The 21,355-nt window shown below is 41.4% G+C and overlaps 1 protein-coding gene across 6 annotated transcripts in view; it reads right to left on the reverse strand.

Moving 5' to 3' along the window:
• Nucleotides 1-17,529: 17,529 nt before the first annotated feature.
• Nucleotides 17,530-21,355, reverse strand: part of myo1b (myosin IB) — a 57,004-nt gene continuing 53,178 nt past the window's right edge. For 5 of the 6 annotated variants that reach the window (XM_040148327.1, XM_040148325.1, XM_040148326.1 and 2 more), the window contains 7 exons: nt 20,810-20,884; nt 20,537-20,671; nt 20,081-20,187; nt 19,758-19,890; nt 19,212-19,364; nt 18,474-18,604; nt 17,530-18,370 (listed from right to left, as the gene is read on the reverse strand). In XM_040148327.1, the coding sequence (XP_040004261.1) occupies nt 18,238-18,370; nt 18,474-18,604; nt 19,212-19,364; nt 19,758-19,890; nt 20,081-20,187; nt 20,537-20,671; nt 20,810-20,884 (867 nt within the window). In that variant the 3' untranslated portion in view covers nt 17,530-18,237. The remainder of the gene's footprint in view (nt 18,371-18,473; nt 18,605-19,211; nt 19,365-19,757; nt 19,891-20,080; nt 20,188-20,536; nt 20,672-20,809; nt 20,885-21,355) is intronic. The other variant, XM_040148323.1, reaches the window with a different exon arrangement.

Below are 21,355 nucleotides of genomic sequence, written 5' to 3' on the forward strand. Positions count from 1 at the left end.
CCACTCCCCTCACGCCAAGCGAGTGAGAACCACCTCACACACTCCGACACTTGGGCTGAACATGTACTCGCGCTCAGTTGCGCTGTAAAGTCTGCTCCGTTGTGATTGGCCAGAGCCCTGCAGCACGGGGGGGGGGGGTATAGCCCACTCTGCCCCTCAAGGGGTTAATTGTAGGCATCCATACACTCTGTATTCAATTGTAGAATCATATCGTACACATTTAAATATTTACATGAGCACTGTGGTCATATTACAATCCTACAGGAGGTTCATACATAGGTAATACCTCTGCTAAATGTCCTTATTCATATATGAAAGTACGAACAAGGTGTGTTTCATTCTTTCTTTCATTCTTTCTTTCTTTTTTCGTTATATCTGTCTTTTACCTCTCCGGCAGTTGCCCTGTTTCAGGTCGGACTAAGTTGGAGCCTTCTCACACTGTCCTGCACACACACACACACACACACACACAGTGTATCTACACTTTCACAGGCATATGATACGGACACAGACACACTTTACAACTTTACTACCTTAATTACTGCCATCTTACCTCAGAGAGATGACGAAGTTCATCATTTTACAACTAAGTCTTCATTAGACTTTATTGCCTGCCTGTTAAGGTTGACAGAAACCCCACAGTTCTTATCAGTGGTTGCTGTTATGATTACTGGTAATCACCGCACCATGGAGCAGATAAAGAGCAGTAAACCGACGGAGAGCAAACCCATCTTCTCTCCTGGCAGACCAGAGCCAAACACAGACAAAGTATGACCAGGTGACACAGAACCCTGTAGTTGTTTGGTGTTAATTCCCTCGCTGTACACATTGTATTTACAAACGAGACTTCTTTCAAGTCAGATATGTGCATATAGCTCATAACATGATGAAACTGTTTCCATCATATTGCTCGCAATAGTACAATGTATATATTGCTACAGGCAAAGCATTGCCTTTGCAGAGGGCATCTTCCCGTAAGCCCAAGCTGTTTCCCACCTGTCCTGGAGAGACACCTCAACTGACAAGTGCGTGAGGTGAACCTATTCAGTTTCACTCAAAGCGAGCAAACTGCTTTGAGTGCGCACGCTTCTGCCACAGTTTGGTGATTTCCTGCCGGTTTATACAGGACTGATAAGAGACAGTCCTAGGCCTGGGAAAACCAACTGCTCTCACTTTGAAGACAAACACACCAACACCTGCTGAGATACCCAACATATAAACTAAACGGCCTATGGGTTCATGTGTGTGTGCAGGCATGTGTGTGTAAATGTGTGCAGCTAAATGATTATCTGAGGCTCATCATATGACGGATTTTCGATATTACGTTTTTTGAAGTCATCATAGTTCCCCAACTCATAGAAAAGAAAGTAGTTAAGTTGTTGTTGTTGCTGTTACGGCACTGTTACTGTAGCATGAACAGCAATTTGCAGACAATGAACTAATGAAATGAAATAAATGCAGATAAAGTCTCATTCCGCATTTGACCCATACAGACACATATATGTACCTAATAGGCTTTGATGTTTAAAGTCAAGTCGCAGGAAACGCTGGTACTAATCAGTACTATGAATCATGGAATTTACAATTCCATGTTTCTCTTAATATTGTCGTATTTTGCTGCCATAACCTATTGTTTAGATCTGTGAAAATATTAAATATATATAAGTGCATATATAAACTATTTAGAAATGGAGTCAATGCATTGCAAAGTAAACCTGTACATAAAACAGCAAGGTATTCTTTGCTTTGTTGTTTAATTGTGTGCCTAAAGACATGTTTGAGCTATAAAATCCACAAATCAAGATCTACCCACATGGAGCACAACATTTTTATCTCTTTTCTGTTGATCTATTAGCAGAGGGAAGTGATTAAATTTCTACATGGCATTATTTATGACAAAATAAATGCTGCATTTGGTGGTAACTAGGTCATTTTTTCCCATTGCCCTCATCCGACAGGTCACAGTAAAAAAAAAACAGATGTTGTAAAAGCCTGCTGTAAAATAATTAATACTCTGTGATCTGTTATTCATTAGATAAGGGAGAGAAAGGCTATATCACAATGTTTAATAAAGTTCCTATAAAATGTAGGGAAAATCATACTGTAGCCGAGCACGAATATCACATCATTTGAGATAAGGTCCTTAAGATAAAGACAAAGCACACAGCATTCGAAATTTCACACCACTGAGACATATTATGTTTGGTGATATAATGTAATTGTGATTTATGGTCAGATAGCCAGATTAACAACCCTTAACAAAAGAGTCTCTGTGTTCATATAACCCAAGCACATAGCATTTATCTTTTCCCAAAGAGATAGCAGTCATAACTTGTCACTTTGTACCGTAATATACTGTGGTGCGAGGATGGAATTATCAGGTGAAGGAGGCTGACCTATCTATGTCTTGTCTGATTAAAACATCAAAACACTGTTGATCAGTGACATTTATAGATGGAGGCCTTCATCAGTTAACATCCAATCATGTTCTGGGGCCTGTATAAAAATGCTGAGCCGGGCCAGTTGAATCTGATTTTATATCAAGATGGCAAGAGGAAAAGATTTAAGTAACTTTGAAAGAGGGGTCATTATTGGGGCACGGATGGCAGGAGCAGGAGGAGAAATTGTGGTCAACAGTGCATATTTGATGACAATGCTGATGATGCGACATGTAAGGAAAAACAGAAGAGCAACTCTTCCTCAGGTGACTGAAAATGTCAATGAGGGATGTGATCAGACTGTGTCAGCAGGAACAGTCCGTCCACAATTACATAGAGAGGGATATTATAGTAGAGTCGCAGTGCATAAACCTCTTATTACAAAGATGAATACACAGCTGAGAGTTCAGTGGTGCAAAAACCACAGGCTCTGGTCTACAGAGATGAGGAAAAAAGTGATACGGTCAGATGAGTCACGCCTCATAATATTCTCCACAAGTGGGCGAGTGCATGCGTGGTGTACACCAAAAGACCAGCACAGGCCTGAATGCTGGACCCCTACAGTGAAGGGATCTGGTGGTTCTGCTATGCTATGGGGGTATTTTCCTGGCATGGTTTGGGTCCACTTGTCCGCTTAGAGGGAAGGTTCACTGCAAATCAATACAAAGCTGTTCTGAGTGATCACCTTTTTCCTGTGATGAAACATTTCTATCCTGACGGAAGTGGTCTCTTCCAGGATGACAATGCTCCCATCCATAGGACACGAGGGGTCACTGAATGGTTTGATGGGTATGAAAAATGAGGTGAATCATACGCTGAGGCCTTCACAACAGATCTCAGCCCAGCTGAACACATATGGGAGAAAACCGCTCTCCACCACCGTCATCAAAACATCAAATGAGGGAATATCTTTTGGAAGAATGTTGTTCATCCCTCCAGCAGAGTCAGCAGACACTTGTAGAATCGATACCAAGTAGCATTGAAGCTGTCCTAGTGACCCAACACCTTAGTAAGACACTTTAGGTTGGTTTTTCCTTATTTTACCACGTGTCTGTATATGGTGTAAAGGTGGCCGAACCACGCCACATATGAATTCCTAGAGAAAGCTCAGATGGCAGTTATTACTATATATCTGTTACTGATGCTCTGCTAAGATAGTTACGTTAGCTTTATTTTCTATCAAGACTGTATTTCGCTACTGGCCCACGTGTGGAACACCAAACCGAATTACAACGATGTTGGATATTTTTCAATTACAGATAACAGCTAGGGGGGAAATATCAATAAGTTCTGTAAATTTAACGGTAGGAAAAGTTAGCTGTGGCTATCTGACCAGCTAGGTTTCACTTGATATTGTTACCTGTCTAGTAGGGTGTCTCTCAGAGGCAGAGGGCAATAACTTCAATGGTATCTTCTAGATTACCAAGCCAGAGTGCAGGTACTGCAGAGCCCAGTGTTAACCCAGATTTGACCAAATACATTTTGGATTTGTAGGCCAGCATAATCCAGATCATACTTCTAGGTAGCAGAACAAAATACGTGTTTTTACACTTATTTTGCATTGACCATTTTTAGTGGGTCAATCCTATTCCCAAAATTACAAAATTTTGTAGCGATGAAAATGTAGACTGACGGAGTGCTCTTATTTACACTGCCAGAGTCAAATTAAGATTGATGGTTTTATTGTGGCCAATCCCACTTTTAAATTTGGGTCATTTTAAATATCAGCCAAATTGGTATGATACTGCTCTCTCTGGTTTGATCTCGGTCTAGGCTATATACATCCTTCTTTTTGTGAAGGTACCTCTGGGGAGGTACAGATGCCTTTACACTCGTGCAATTTTTGCATTGTGACTGCTGTGTTATAGATGAGATGGGAGAATTTTTTTAATAGCCACTTTCAGGTTTAAGCCTGCACGCAAAGGCTCTCACACCACTCATACAGGCCTACATAGATGAGATTAACAATGCAGACCACAGACTCAAAATAGACAAGACCAAGTCTGGGAGACACAGAACAACTACTCAGGCCATTCCTCCTCTCTACCCTTCGCTGTAAAAGAACCATTCATGTTGCCTCTATTCATACACAAATGTAAAAGAGGTTAAGCTAGTGGGCAATGTCTGTCAACCCACCATAGTTAGAAGGCAAATGGTTGACACCATTCCTGCATGGTGCACAGCAACATGGGGGTTGATTTAAATTTTTTAAAAATGATTTGATTTGACTGTTGATGCAATGTCAGTTTCAGTCTTTTCTTCAGCCATGATGGCTATTACTGCTTATACTAATTACTCATTTCATACTCTGTTTTTTTGTAGGGCTATGCTTGGCAGATGTAAGTCATGCAGATTACAAGGGCCAGTGCATTAGTATAGTAAAATATGACTACGTATCCCTGGAGACATTGGGGGAAGAGGAAAATCCCCCAAAATCCCCAACAGATATAAAAAGGCCTGTTGTTCTCCCTCTGTCTGTGTCCTATTGTGGAATCTACTCTAATATCTGCTTTTGGTTTCTATTGTTGTATCTATTGTCAGGCCTCAGTTATGCTCTGGTTAGCCTAATGGACCCAAGGAATAGAACACTTCCTGGTTGAGCAGGGGTGGGTGTTCAGGGTTGCAAGGTTCAACGTCGTTCAAAATGAGTTGATTAATGACGGCTGTCAAAACGGAGACTGGGACATAATGACAAGGACAAGAGGGAGGAGTGGAGGAGGAAAAGGGGTGGGAAAGAAGGGGAGGTGGGAGGAGGAGAGCTAAGATTGGATGATTATTACTTAGAACAGTAAACAGTGAGATGACAGTAGAATGAGATGAGGCTTCAGGGTAGAAGTGGAGGGAGAGAGGAGAGGAGGCACATAGCTAATTACTCCTAAACAGAGGTCTGTGACTGAGAGGAGGAGACAGACACACGTAGAGCTGGTTAATACACAAAGACTGGGGCAGTGATGGGGCGGCAGAGTGGTGGTTGCAGAGAGCAGTTAAACATCTGTTGCTCTGTGGGACACCCAGACCGCTCTGCAGGGTCAGGTTCCCAAAACACTCATTACTCAAACATGTTCTTCCTTTAACACAAAAACATGGAGGCTGTAAACTATTAAAAAACTTTGTACAAAACTGGCATTTGTTAATGTGTCCTCTACATATTTAAGAAGATTTGGGTGTCTAATGAATGACTGAGGTTTACTTCGGAGGATATATTTTTTTGTTTTTTATTAGAACTAAAATTCTATTAGGTTTTTGGTGGATTATTGCATTTCAAACAGATACTGTGTTTCAGTCATACAGACCTTTCCTCATTAAACTGCTGATGGAGTGTTCATTCCTTGGAAATACAAAAGAATTCAAGTTTTATTGAAATGCAATCAAAATACAAAAGGATTAAAAATAGCGACTTGATTTTTCTTTTTGTGCCGTCATCTTTAAAGGAGTATCTCCTTCTTCGTGGTAATAAAGGATAAAGCATTAAGCATTAGAAATAAAGCGTTAATTAACCTAGATCAGAGAGACTTATGCATACTGTGAACAGGAAATCTCAGTCACCTGTCTGTGTAGAGTCAGAAAACAAGTCCTCTTGCAGACAATTCACAGAAATAAATTTACCTCAAAATAAGCAACGGCATGTACCAGATCTAGTCAAAGAAAGAGACTATAGAGAAATCTCAAAATATTTTCTCACTGAACGTTAAAAAATGATCATTATGGAACATAGTGATCTAGACTTAATCTGGATAGCAGTAGACTCAACTGTTGATGGGCATAGTGTGGATGCTGGTGCACGTCAACAAGGTAATTTTTCACTTTGTGAGTGAGATTAGTCCAATAAGAAAGTATTTAATAAAAAGGAAATATACAAAGGCATAATTAGCAGAGCCTCGTAGACTACTGCAAGAAATTCCAAAAAAAATATTATTACTATTATTATTCTAAAGTAGTCTGAATGGCAGTATACAGTAGTAGGTTGGAAACTAAAATAGACAAAAAAAAAAGACAAAAGATGTCATTTTCTATGGGAGTTTTGAATGGAACAGAAGTGAAGCTGTTAAATGTTTTCTCGTAATCCCAAATATATATTTACTTCAAATTTTTATAAGGTTGTTATATGCTACCTTAGAGCGCATATGAAACAATTACTGAATGTTGAGAAAATTTACCAAAATTTGTCCTGGAAACGCAATCACTATGGAGCAGGAGCGCCAGGAAATACCCATAAAATTGTTCAGAGCGCGTAAATATGGGTAAATAAAACACCAGATATTTTGGGGCAGTCTTTTTTGCAGTACACAAAAACATTTTGCAGGTATTTGGTCATAAACCAAAGTACTGGACACACTGACATTTTTGTTGTGGATCACCAAAGTTATCACAAATGATTCTGCGGCGACCGTGAATGTCGTGAAACCATCCAGTAGTTCCTGAGATATTTCAGCCTTCACCAAAGTGGTGGCATCGACCACCCAATTGGCTGACATTGCCATCGTAAAAGAAACAAAATTCCTACAATGAAAAACTTTTAAATAGGGGAATCGTGCACCATGAGCACAAACATGCAGGACAGGTATAAAGATACATTTTGACCAATTTTTCCTCTTCTACCTGTTTTATCGAGCGTTCATACTTGAACACTGGTTAAGGAAGGACCGAATAACCTGTCTGAACTGCTTTCCTCATCAGCTGCTTTTCCTCCTCCTCGTCTTTCTCTGTGCACATCTTTCTGTAACTATTACCCCTGCTTGTTTAATCTAGTTGTCATCATTCTCTCCATACCCTTCCATCTTTTCAGAACGAAGACAGTTCAATTAGCCTTGTGGTCCATGGACACTCCCACCAATCCATGTTGGTGGGTTTTAATCAGATCACTTGTGTGCATGTGTTTGCGTGTGTGCGTGTGTGTGAGAAAGGTTTAGGGTTAGGTGATAAAGAGACACATATAATTCTCTATCATCACCACACCTGACACTGCCATATCATCTCTCCTCTCTCCTCTCCAGCACCTGACAAATTCAGATCAAACACACCTTCATTGGTCAAGTCACGAAGATTAAATGGAAAGGCGGGGGCCAGAGGCTTGTAATTCTGGTAATGTGTGTAGGTTACTGGTTTCTAAGGTCAGTGTATAGCTGCCAATAGGGATGTTACACCTACATACAGTATGTATGTAGGTGTATCTTTAAATGCACACTGATTTATGACTTAAAAGCAATTTGGTTAAAGAGGTTTTTATATTGGTGACATGTAGCCACTACAATGACATGTTTTCCCATGGATTTTATCTTAAAGATACTTACCGATACCGTATAGTGCTTTTCTCTTGTTTGGCCATGATGCTGATTGCAGCATAGTTCTTGCTGCTTCTGGTCATTTAAATCGTGGACTAACAACCATCGATTCAAATACGTTTTTCCAAGAAACTAACTGAAACCCAAACGGCTAAAATCTGTATGCGTCAGCTTATGAGATCAGTCAACAATATGGGTTTTTTTTGTCCAGTAAGATGCAGACAAAAACGTTGAACTGCTGGCAGTGGGATAATAAGAATGCCTCATAAAAAAATGAGGCCAATTTTTAAAATCAAAATATATTCATGAGGAAAATGGAAATACATTCTCTGCTCTATATGTTTTAAGTACTGGGTTAAGAAGCATGTCCTTGTTTGTGTAAAGAAACACGCTTCTGTTATTCTGTGTGACAAATGCATGTGCCCGTATAGAACAATTACCAGTATTTGAGTGTACATCAGCAGTGTGCCTGGATGTGTTAGACAGAGGCTATTTAAAGGCTAACAGGGGAATTAGCTCTGCTTTAATTGGTCGTTTTAACAGAGTCACGACTGACAGGCTTAGAGGAGGGGCTGTCATTGCTTGATGTATGTTGTCCCACACTGAAGACAAGATTTCATTTCCCTAATTGATCCTTCCTTGCCCTTACTTTATACCTTCTCTCGTCATTGTGTCGGTCTACCTTCTGCCAGTACCTCCTCTGTTTCGACCCTGCTTTTGCTTCTTTCTTTGTCCACACCCCAGATGTTGCTTGTCTAATGGCATTCTGACCGATTTAATTAGTAACAGTAACATGCAATGAAAAGCCATGTGTCGAACTCATTAGCGTCATTAGAGGCCATATGAATTCTGTCTCACTCTGAGAAGCCTCTGTAAAAGTCTTGCAGCCAAAAAAGTAACTGGCTATTAGCCTCTAAGGTAAGTTGGCTTTATATAGTGAAGAGCCATTACTTTTCTTCCAGTTTGTTTCCCAGAAGTGATGTTATGTCCCACATCATTTCCTAAATGCAGGGGCCTGACAAGCACATGATATAAGTGCTCACACACATGCCTGTTCCGTTCCTTAGCTGCCTGTGCTCCCGCCTAATGTCTGTAAATGAGCACCTAATGATGTGTGTGCAGCCATTTGCTTATCCATATCAGTTCCACAGCTGCTTGTGTTCACACGTACATGCAGACATACATTATACACACTCACTCAAATACACAGACACACACAGACGTGAAGACTTTTGTAGGCACAGCGACAAATGACTTTACTTGCTCAAACTTAGCGATGCAAATGAACTCTGTCCTCTTTAAAAGACAGAGGAACAGCAGAGCGATATGAGTAAGTCATTTAGGTTTTTGTTCACTTCATATCTCCTGAACATTTTTCAGTTTGGGGCAAAAAAAATATCTCTCGTACTAAAGCATTGCTTAGTACTGTCAAATTTTAGGCGTGCTAGCAACGTGGTTATAGGGATGGTTGGTTGGTCGGTCAACCAGACTTAAAAATCTCAACAGCTAGTGGATGGATTGCTATGATGTTTGGTACTTAAATTTATGGTGCCCAGAGGACTGATCCTACTGACTTTGGTAATCCCCCGGCCTTTCACGCAGAGCCACCAGCAGGTCAAAATCTTTACATTTATAGTGAAATACAGTATCCTCATATCTACCAGATGGAATGCCACGACATTTCCCCTGTGATGTTTCCGTTAGCTTTCTTTGAAGTTTAAACATTTGCTTTTTAGTGAAGGCTAAAGGAATATTGAATGGATCCCCATGAGTCAGAATGAAGAGTGAGAACTTTAGTGAACTTTTCATGCAGCATCATCATTAGGTCAACATCTCAATGTGTGACTGAAATAGTGTACATGCAAAGCTATTCACATTCCCATCAACCTCAACTGAGCTTTGCGTTTAGTGCTAATTAGCAAATGTAGCAAGCTATAAATCAATCATAGCTATATATGTTATAGTAAAGTAAGCTATTTTTGGCAGGTAACAATGTGGAATGTGTAAATTCCATAATTTAACACAAAGAAAAATTGAAATTTGATAGAACATGTAGTACAGTATGTAACGTCTTAGTACGTTCGTGATAAGTTTTTGGTCATATTCAACACAGTTATATTTTAATTTTGTAGGCACAGCGACAAATGACTTTACTTGCTCAAACTTAGCGATGCAAATGAACTCTGTCCTCTTTAAAAGACAGAGGAACAGCAGAGCGATATGAGTAAGTCATTTAGGTTTTTGTTCACTTCATATCTCCTGAACATTTTTCAGTTTGGGGCAAAAAAAATATCTCTCGTACTAAAGCATTGCTTAGTACTGTCAAATTTTAGGCGTGCTAGCAACGTGGTTATAGGGATGGTTGGTTGGTCGGTCAACCAGACTTAAAAATCTCAACAGCTAGTGGATGGATTGCTATGATGTTTGGTACTTAAATTTATGGTGCCCAGAGGACTGATCCTACTGACTTTGGTAATCCCCCGGCCTTTCACGCAGAGCCACCAGCAGGTCAAAATCTTTACATTTATAGTGAAATACAGTATCCTCATATCTACCAGATGGAATGCCACGACATTTCCCCTGTGATGTTTCCGTTAGCTTTCTTTGAAGTTTAAACATTTGCTTTTTAGTGAAGGCTAAAGGAATATTGAATGGATCCCCATGAGTCAGAATGAAGAGTGAGAACTTTAGTGAGCTTTTCATGCAGCATCATCATTAGGTCAACATCTCAATGTGTGACTGAAATAGTGTACATGCAAAGCTATTCACATTCCCATCAACCTCAACTGAGCTTTGCGTTTAGTGCTAATTAGCAAATGTAGCAAGCTATAAATCAATCATAGCTATATATGTTATAGTAAAGTAAGCTATTTTTGGCAGGTAACAATGTGGAATGTGTAAATTCCATAATTTAACACAAAGAAAAATTGAAATTTGATAGAACATGTAGTACAGTATGTAACGTCTTAGTACGTTCGTGATAAGTTTTTGGTCATATTCAACACAGTTATATTTTAATTTTGTAGACACAGACATGGCAGATGAATGCAGTGATTACTTCTTGCTTCAGCCATGTGCAGCTATCCACAGATGGTGCAGCAGAGGCCCATTTCCACCCTCAATACTTAACTCCCCTCCTCCTTCCATTCTTGCCTATTGACGTGATAATGGCTACAAATTGATGAAGCCATTGAGTGCGCTGGTGACACGAGGGTGAGTGGGGACACAAACTCTGCACCACCCAGTAACACTCATTAATCAGGCCTCCTCCAGCCCCTGTCCCTCCCCTCCAGACCGCCTGACACACTGCCAGGGGCAGTAATGTAATACCCTGTGTGTCTGTCCCTGTCTGTGAGTGTCCACCCTGTCTGTCTTTATTTCTGCATCGTTTTCCGTATCCTTGTTGTGTATGACTGCATTTATATTTTGCTGTAAGATAAAAAGAAAAAAAATACCTGCAAGATGTTATGTTGACCTACTGTACATTGACCCTATGTTGGGTAAAGAAACATGGTACAAAGTAACAAAGAAATTGAGAAGAACACAAAAGGAATGACCTCCTAGACTAGGAATTAACTTTATTAGTCCTAAATGAAAAACAAAGGAAATTAATTTCCTCCAAATGACAGATCGTCTGTTTCCGGTCTTAAGGGCTGTTTTCATTTAAACCACAGCATAGATTTACGCCAAAGTAAATCAGCAGGCTGGTGGCCGATGTGTTGACATCTAGATCCTAAACTCTTTCACTAAATAATGAAATCAGCCTTGACGCTGTGACAGCTCAATACGGTCAATACAGTTAACTAACTTCCAGCACACACAGGACATATTTGTTATGTATCACTACCATGCAAAAACCAAATTTGTGAGCAAATACTTTTTTTTTTTTTTTTTTTTTACAATAATAGACATATATATCTTAAAAGGTATCATGTGATTAAATGAGAAAATGAATGATCTTTTGAAAATCAATGATGAAAATTATGCCACTAGCTCCTGCTATTGAGGAGCCAGTGTTATTGCAGTCACCGCCAACCAAAGTTAATGAAAAAAATTAAAAAAAAAATCACACACTAACTACAAATGACACCAGAGAAGTTGGTTTGAGAAAACAGTCAGAGAAATGCTTCTGATGTTACACGTCCCAGGAGAAGCATTTCCATGAGGCAGGAAATATTCTAATTAAAGTACAACAGTAAAGGCACAATATGGCGATATCTCAGGGTCTAATATTGTCTGTAGAGAGGAGGTTTCTTATGAAGATTTTGCCTCTGATAATGTGCAGCATGAAAATAATGGCAGACAGAAGGAAAGGTTGCAGGAAGGAGAAAGGTGGGAGGGGGGTTACATGTTGAATTTAGAGATTCATTAGTTCACACACTGAACTTTGATCTTATTGACTCTAGACAGCAGTAAATTCAGGACTCGAAAAAGCCCATGGTAATCATCCAGGGGCATAAAAATGGTAGCTTCCTGAGTTTAATGTTATTGGGTTTATTTGGGATAAACGGGTTAAACATGGAAACTCTAAGCCTCCTCTGGGGTTGTACATTTTTTAATGCATTAAAGCTTGATGAGTGATTAATGTATTCAATATCTGCATTGCTAATCCACTAATTTTTTTAGAAGATCTCACATCCACATTAGATACGTCTAAATGATTTTGACCAAAGCAAGATCTTCACAGATTTATTAGCTTCTTGACTAACTGTCAAAGGACTACTGGACCGAGAGTTTCCTCCTTTCACAGCAACTCTGAAAATCAATGCTTCTTTACAGGAAGTCATTGTTTGGTCCAAAGGCTGGATTTGACTTGTCCCTCGTGCCTGTTCCATATGACGACATAATCAAATTAAATTCCGTTGGGGGCACTGCCAGCTATGTCAGGCCTGTTTGAACATGGGAGTGTGCTAAAACGCCACAGTCCCAACACCTGAGCCTGAACATAAAGGAAACAACACAAGTTATAAAGAGATTTTTCAAAATGATATGACAAAGAAATTAGACATGGAATAAAGTTTGTTTTTTTCAGAATGTGTGACTTTCGCTATTTATATCACTGAGAGAACAAGCTGTGTGTAAAACCGAAGTGATGAGTATCGATTTTAGAAAGAATAGGACTACCCACACTCGGGTCACTACTTACTGTATGGGTGCCCTGTTTAAAGTGTTCCTGGTGGTGGTTGGGTAACCTTGGTGCGCTCGACCTGAGGCAACTTTACAAAACTGCTGGCCGCAAAGATAGCAATCAGCCATACGTGGAAGAGATCTATGCTACAAAGGTACAGGAAAAGAGAACAATCCATTATCACAGGCAGCACTCTTGCAGGCAACCGTTTATCTTGACTGCTATTATCAGGTAAGCTCTAGTGCAGCATCAAGGCACACACCACTTTTCAGACAGCTATTATCCCCCGGCAATGGCTTTTTAACAGTCAGGGATGAGTAGCCACTGTGTATTTTTCTACTCCTTCATGACTGCTTTCATTTCATGTCTTAGTTTTTTTGTGTGTGCTGTTTTTTTCTGTTTTTTGTTGCATTCTATCCTGTCGTTCGGAGAGCAGCCAAAGAGAGAGAGAGAGAGAGAGAGAGAGAGAGAGAGAGAGAGAGACCTAGCCCTAACCAGCGTCCATTTTTTCCACCAGTTACTTGACAGGGATGATTTCACTGAGAACAAATTGGAGGCATTACATCTGTGTGTGCGAGACAGGTTTTAGAGGCTTGAAGTGTCCCAACACTTCAACGGAATTAGGAGTCGTTGGTGAGTCAGGCACTGCAGTACACTGTTGCATACTTTAGGGGATGTGTCAGCTTTTGTGCGATATTTCCCTCCTAGCACACATTACACAGTGTTGTAGACAGAATGTTAATGTGGCTCCAGGCAGATGCTGGTGCAACAACCTGAGCGGGAGCCATCGACGTTTCGTACGGTGAATTTCCCTGGCCTCCATCGTCGGCGGGCCTGCAGTCTGCCGCAGCTGATGATGTTTTGAGCAGGACGTGAAGGAGAGTCGTCCGGGTTGTTCTTGCATCTCCCCCCTGCGCGGTCACTACTCAGCATACAGCATGAACGTTTCGGCTTGGCAACTGAGGAACGTATTTTTGAAAAATCTGAACACAAAAGAGTGATGTTCGTGCAGACGTTTGGCTTCACATTTTTCATATCATTCTTGTGAACAGAATGTGATCATCTAACAAGGCATGCGTTACAAAGGGCTGTAAGTAGTGCTTTTCTAATGCGTGATAATTCATTTATGAAGGATTTATAGACCAGTGAAAGGTCATCACTAAGGGCAGCTCCCCTGTGGGATAACCCTCGTCTGCATCCTTGCTTTATCTTTTTTTTTTTTTTATCGTAATGTCATCTGAAATCCACGGGGTGTCGCCAAAGACTACTCAATCCCAGAAGCAGTGCGACCTACTTCCAGTTAATCCCCGACTCCGCGAGGCGATACTCTTTGTTCACCTTTCAGATCAGTCATGTTAACGACGTGCCAGTGATCGTTTCAAACTCAAACTCAGTCCCACTGTCCATCAGATCAAAGATGGACAAAACAGATCTGAGTAATATGTGTTGTAGTTTGGTAAAAGATATTAAATCACACTGTTCCTTATTTCTGCTCTGGACCATCTGGTGCCGGTATCACCGGAGGGCCCTGGACTACGAAGCGAGCTCCGACATGCCCCGGGAGATCTTTTCCGTATCCGGCCTCACCGAGCCCAACCACCCAAGCAGCCCGACGGCTCTCAGCCCCTGCGAGTCGAGCCCGGCTCCCCCCGAGCGGGTCCACCTGAGAGGGGCGGTGTTTGCAGCGCGCGGCCAATCGCAGACGATGGACGAGGTCTACCGGCAGCACAGCCGCGCGTTCTACAAACGAGGAGCCAAGGACGGTGTCGGGACAAATGGGAGGAAGTCGAAGACGTGATCCAGGGCTGGAAGCAACAGTCGCAGCTGCCAAATGCAGGAAGGAGAGCAGACAAAAAAAGAAAAGAAAAAAAAAAAATCACCGAGTGTGTGAATGCGCGAGTTTAGAGGGTTATAATATGACTGCCCCATCATTAGGCCTCAAGTAGATCTGACTATAATCACATGTGTGTATTCTGTGATATGAATGTGTTCTTTCAGCTGCAACCCCGGCGATGTCAAACAGACTTGGGGGCAAATAGAAATAAAAACATAGTTCCAAGCGGTTCGGAGGCTTACTATCACATCTTATAAGTACAAGTACGAGGCTTTAGTGCTTCAAACTGTCTCTGTTCTAGGATGATATACATAAGGACAATGACAGAGGAAAAAAATGAAATAAAGGGAGACGGGAGGGGGGGCCCTCCCACACTGGAGTACACTCCTGCTGAGGAGCTGACCCTCTGCAATAACGAGGGCTGCTAATATGAAATATATCGTCAGGGAGAGCCAGAGGGGTTTGCTGGTGCCTGAACACTCCCGCCCTCCTTAACAGACCCTCTCACGATCCGCACACCAAGCTCCACAGGATCTGCTAGGAATGGTGATGCCATTGATCAGTTATCTCAAAACATAACCTGCTCCGGAGCAGGTAAGGTGTGCAGCATAAGTTACCGTGGTGATGTACCCCGGTAAGAAGTGAATCACCGTTGTAGCCCTGAAGAGCCAGGGTTAAACCTGAAGCTACCTCGCTTGCCACAAGTCCTTCTTCGTAGTGAAGGCCTCAGAACTGACTTTGGTCTTCCTGTTGTGCTGGTTTGATGCGGATCTGCTTCACTGTTTGAGTACTGGAGGCCTCGCAGGAGATGGTGTGATTGTGTCCAGTTCCTTTGCACTCCCACTGTGGGTTGAGTATCCATGGGGAGGCCGGGGCTCCTCCTTCCTTTCCCAGCCTGCCGGGTGGTGGGAACCGGGTACTGGGCAGCCCAAAACGGTACGCTATTTTTACCACACTGTGCTCTATCTGAGGGCTGCTCCCTCGAGACCTGTTGCCGGCAGCTTTCCCCAAGCCGCGGAATTTAACCCTAGGACGGCTCTCTCCAGATGTGATGGAAAACATCTGGCAAGCTGCTTGACTACGAGGCCTGGCTGTCCAGTCCCAAGGCTACTAACCCATAAGACTCCCAGTCCCAGCCAACACCCCGTTGATACTGCTGATAAATAGCAGCCTAGGCCCTTTGAAAATAATGGGAGATTTAATAACCTGTTGCACTGTCTGATTTTAAATGTTGCCTGCACACAGTGAAAGACTTTACGAAATGGAAAATGCTCTGAATGATAGAACATCCCTACTTCAGTATTGACTTGATTGATTGTGAAGGGGCGTTCATAGGTAGATGTTGACGACTTGCAGAAATATAAGCAACCGTTAAACAAACATAAGCCAGATCAGGGAAAACAATGCAAAGAGTGTCACAGACTCAAAGAACAACAACATTTATTTATTACTGATTTTTATTTAATTTAAAAAAAGATTACTTGTAAATGTTACATTGAGTTCTATTCCCATGTTCTGTCTCTCAGCACGGGTTAACATTAGGCACACAAGAATGCAGACACCGTTTTGCAGTTCTAGCCATTGTTCAATACGAAACAGAGAAGAGAACGAGAGGGGAAGGAAGATGTCACCTTAGCAAAACAGAATGGAAACAGTGCAGAGCCAAGGAACAAATACATCAAAACTGGCATTAAGCTCAATCTTTCCCGTGCATGGGACAGCAACAACTGATTTCTCAAGTCCCTGTTGTTGTGTGTGGCATTAAAAAATACAAAGAACCATACAAACCAAGATATTCCTGGATTGCAAAACATGACTAGACCAAGTTTGGCTGTGTTATTCCCTCACACAGTCGCCAGAAAAAGCAACTGGTTGATTTAGAAACCAACAGTACAAAACCCACTACCAATACATCCAAATACAGATTATTATAGTCAACATACCTGAAAATATAGCACTCTTGCTTCTTTGATTCTCATATTTGGTTTGTGTAAATATAGGCCAATACCAATTTTAATATGAGTGTACTAGAAAGTTGTAAAAGATGAAACTGGTTGATTTCTTAAAGATACATCTAGAATCTATGCGTCATGTGCACTTAATATTTGGTCTTTCCCCTTGAAAAATACACATTAGGTCAGAGTGGGTCAAGCACTACAATAACTCGAGATGCAGTGGCAAAAACAGCCATTTCACAAACACAGCAATTAAAATTAGGATACTAAAGAAACCCTTTGTCCATGCCAGGGCTATAGCCTAAAGAGCCTATGTACAGCGTATGGTACAGTGAGGGTGACCGCTATGGGTTTTCACTACTGTTTTGGTAGAAAGAGGATGATTGAGACAAAGTGTTTTTTTTATTGCACACAAAAATCTGTATCAAGGGTTTCACTTTCCACTGGAATGTCTGTACTGCCTTTGTCAGTATCTTTAAACAAGTCCCACGTAACGTAAGGGGGTTTTCTCTGGGTCATACATGACATTCTGTGTGTTCAGGAAATGAATTCAGTTTCTAGTGATTGATTGTGGATGAAATTAAGCTTGGAAATGATTTAAAAAAAAAAACAAAACTACTGTGCTTGTAGAGGGAATGGAAATTGATCACATGTGCAGTGCTATCAAATTTGCAAAACTGCCGCCACAGGTTGATATGCCCCGCTGTTCGAGAGTTTTTGGCATTGATATTGTCAATAACAGTGAGCGAATGGGGTCAATCACCTAGATGGTTTGGATTTGTACGCTGATATGTGACAAGTCATGGGACCTGTTCAATGGCACATCGGAATTGCAGATACAAAAGTGGTTTTACAATAATCTAGCAAATTACATTTGACTTGCCCACTGTGCTTTTTTTTTTTTTTTTTTTTTCCAGAGCGAAAATATATAGAAAATAATACATCATACAATCAAATTCATTTTAAGGTCATCCTCTTTTGGTTACATCGAGTTGAAAACAAGTGCAGTATTCACTTTCTTCAGAGAAACTAACTCTGACAGGCCAAGCCCAAAAGTTCCCAGGTCATCTCATTCTTTAAGCCGTGTGCTCCACGCCAGAGCTGCTTAAAGATGGATGAGTCAGGGCCAGTTGAGGCTGGAGCAAATCGCAAAGTTCTTATAATGACATTTTCTCTGAAGACTGACTTACCATACAGGCAGAACAATCATCATCAACATCACCACTGGCATATAGAAGTCTCTTGTGCTCCACCTAGATTTTTTTCATCCATCTTCAACTCTTGACCCCAGTTTTACAAAACACCGGTGAAACGTTTTACCAAATTTCTGTGGCATGCAACCCAAATAAAGGCTTTCTTTGCCAAAAATGTGGCACATGGTTACAGCTATAGTGGTGCCATAGTAAATCTGATAAGTAGAGACTGAAGGAAAAACAACAACACAACAAGCCAAATAACTGCACCGTCATTTTTGGGCTCAGGTTGGGCACTGGGGTGACGGTTCTCGAGACTAGAGTTTCTGCGTGGGTGGTGGTTCCGCGTTTAATCGCCCCCAATCTGAGCACTCAACAGCATCACTGGAAGCAGAGAGGGGGCTGCACTATGCGGTCGTGGGCACCGACACCTCCAGCAGGCGGTTGTTCTTGCGCTTGCAGGACACACTGTTGCCGTTCTTCGGGGCTCCCTGGATGAATTTCACACACACTTTGTCCTGCTTGAACTGCACCAGAAACCTGTCGCACAGAAACATCATCCACATCATTAAACACCATCCAGGAGGCAGACCTATCACGTCCTCTGACCATAATGACCTGATTTAACCCTGCGTGCTCTTACTCATCTGAGATGTCAATGTTGAGCTGCTCCCTGTCTGCAGCCGTGGCCCCGATGCGGTGGAGTTTGGTGATGATCTCGATCAGGTGCTCACTGCTGAGTAAGAAGTCTCCTTTGACAGCTGAAGCTGACCCCTGACGTAAAACAACACAATGAAACTGCCTTCACCAAAACTGAAGGTCCGTCCCCTGTGATCATGTACTTTAGTAAATTGCACATACAATTTAATAAAAAAGAGGGTGATTTAAACACAATCCTTAATAAGCTAGAGAGAAGAGAGACAATGCACTTAACATAGTACATTTTGGGAAAAGAAAACATAAAATATGGGTTACAGATTTTCTCATTTCTTTTGTTCTTTGTATTGCAGCTACTCAATATTCAATTGTAACCTTCATTTGTTATTTGGTGTTTGTAAATGTTGGTATAAGTTCTGTGCCTGTGTGTTTTTTGTGTCAGCCGGGTGGCCTGGGGTTTGGGTCAACAGGAAAAACTTGACTCTTGTAAAATGTTTACTTGTTGTGTTTCTCGAGTCTATAAAAAAAAAAAAAACTAAAACCATTAGGGGGGGATGGATTTGAATCAGCACTTTCTGTGGCTAAGCAATTTAAACCACAAATGCCGTACAATTCTACTCTAATAGAGTAGAATTTATTTACTCAAACAGAGTAAATATAAATTCTGTTAGCAGAAGGTGTATTACTGCAGGCTCAATCACACATCACGACAGGTCTCCCTCACCTCTTTGAGTTTCAGAGCAAAGAAGCCGTCACTCTGTGTGCTGACCGACACACTGGTGAGGTCCGGCAGAGGGACGCTGGCCTTCACCTGGCCCGTCTTCTGGTCAGCCAGGACGACGCTCTTCTTAGTCAACAGGAAGATTCGAGCCGTTCCCTGCAAAACCAGAGCGCACGCGGGTGGACCCAGCGTCATTCTGACGTCGTGCAACATTTCGACATTATGGCACAGGCAGATGCACACACAGAAACATCTTTTTGAGTGCTCCTCCTTCAGTCTCATGGTCTTGAAACCGGGACAGGGTTAAGAGTAAAACATAATACACCTATCCAGATATGTCTGCTGTCTGGCTGGAAGAAAAAGTAATAGCAGTTGTTAAGATGCTAAAAACATCAGATTGCTGCATAGCTGGCTGAAATACACACCAGAACAACTTAATAGCTTTGTGCTCCACTAGCCCTGTGTGAAAAAGTGAGGTTCTATTTTGGACTTCTCAGCTCTTGCACAAGCTGAATAGATGGTAAATATTGTGCTTGTCATCTTTCTTACCTTGCCATTAGCTCTGTTGATCTTGTTAACCACATCAGCCAGCAGAACCTTCTCATCCATTGCACTGCTGAGTTTCTGATACTTGGGGTTCTTGCTGATCTCCAGGTAGTCGCCTTTGAAGGGCTGGCTCACACTGAGACAAAAGACCGTCGAAGACATTCACAGCACGTAGCACTTGAGATGTTTGGAGCTTTGTGTTTACCATGTAATTAGGGATTCACTAATCTAATTATTTAACAGAAAGTAAACATGTTAGTCGATATTGCTTTTATATACCTATACCGCGAAATAAACAGCACCCTGCTGCAGTGAATTTCAGGTACCTGCTTGGGTAGAGAGCCTTTTTATCCTTGAAGATCTCACTTGCCTCCAGCTTCTCCTCATACACTGCCTTCTTCTCCTCTGTGAACTGGCTCCTGTATTTCTTGCACTGAACACGCATACACAAGAGAAGTTATAACGAGACTGTTGTTGCTAAACTGTATTCATTTTGCACTGTATTGCATATCCAATAATTAACATTTTCAGGTTTCTATTGTATTCTATTGATTTTGTGATGCTAATCTTATACTCTATATATTTTAGCTAGTATCTACAAGACTCGTCTTTGGTGTTTAGACCTCCAGCCTGTGGCTCCAGCATAAAGCTGTGTGAGTTTGACGCTTGTCAAAGGTCTATGATGGAAACGTTGCTTTCCAACAAAATGATGAAATAACCGAAGACTTCAACGGCTGAATGGAACTAGGAGAAAAGACTGGCTCTGGTTATTTGAGACTGACCCTCCAGAGATGGAAGATTCTCCGGAGCTCTGTGTGGACTCCATCCAGGAAGAGATAAGGCCTAGCTGGCCAGTTCTTGTCTATAGGGGACATGGAAGGCATGGTGCTCTTCAAACCCAGGAAGTATTTTTGCATCTGGACAAATAGACATAGGAGAGCTGTAAGGGGATTCAGTTTGATTTGTCTGCACGTACAAAGGCATGAATTCAATTCAAAGTAATCTTTGTTGAAAACAAAAAACAACACAACATTTATTCAAGTAGCCATACTTACAATTCTCTGGATGGTGAAGTCATAGATCTTCTTGCCTGCATTTGCCCTGAAGAATTTTCTGTACTCTCTGCGGACCTGTTATATCAAAACAGTAAAAAATAAATAAACCGTCAGTCACCTACGGCCACGTATTAGTTTGATGTTAAGCAGGAAAGAAAAAAAGGAACACACTGATAGGAAGATGACAGTATAAACACAGCACAATAAAATAACAGACATTTGGTTAGTCACGAACAATGAACAACTGAAACAGACAAAGTAAACTCCAAGCTGCAGGAATTAATCACAATTACAACGACTGCTACAAAGTAATTACTAAAAGGCCAATGATGGTTATGACAAATGACCTTCATGCTGACCTTAACTGCACAAATTGAGTTGTAAACAGGTGCATTGTGAGGTGCAAAGTGGTCAATTAACATGATGAAAAGATTAATACGGCAACAAATGACAAGTGTGATGACAGTTCCAAAACCAGGCAGAACACACAACAGATAATCACCAAAACCTAGGACACACACCTGCAGACAAAGAAACAACAGGTGA

The sequence above is a fragment of the Xiphias gladius genome, chromosome 16 (genome assembly GCF_016859285.1).
Source record: "Xiphias gladius isolate SHS-SW01 ecotype Sanya breed wild chromosome 16, ASM1685928v1, whole genome shotgun sequence".
NCBI lineage: Eukaryota > Metazoa > Chordata > Actinopteri > Istiophoriformes > Xiphiidae > Xiphias > Xiphias gladius.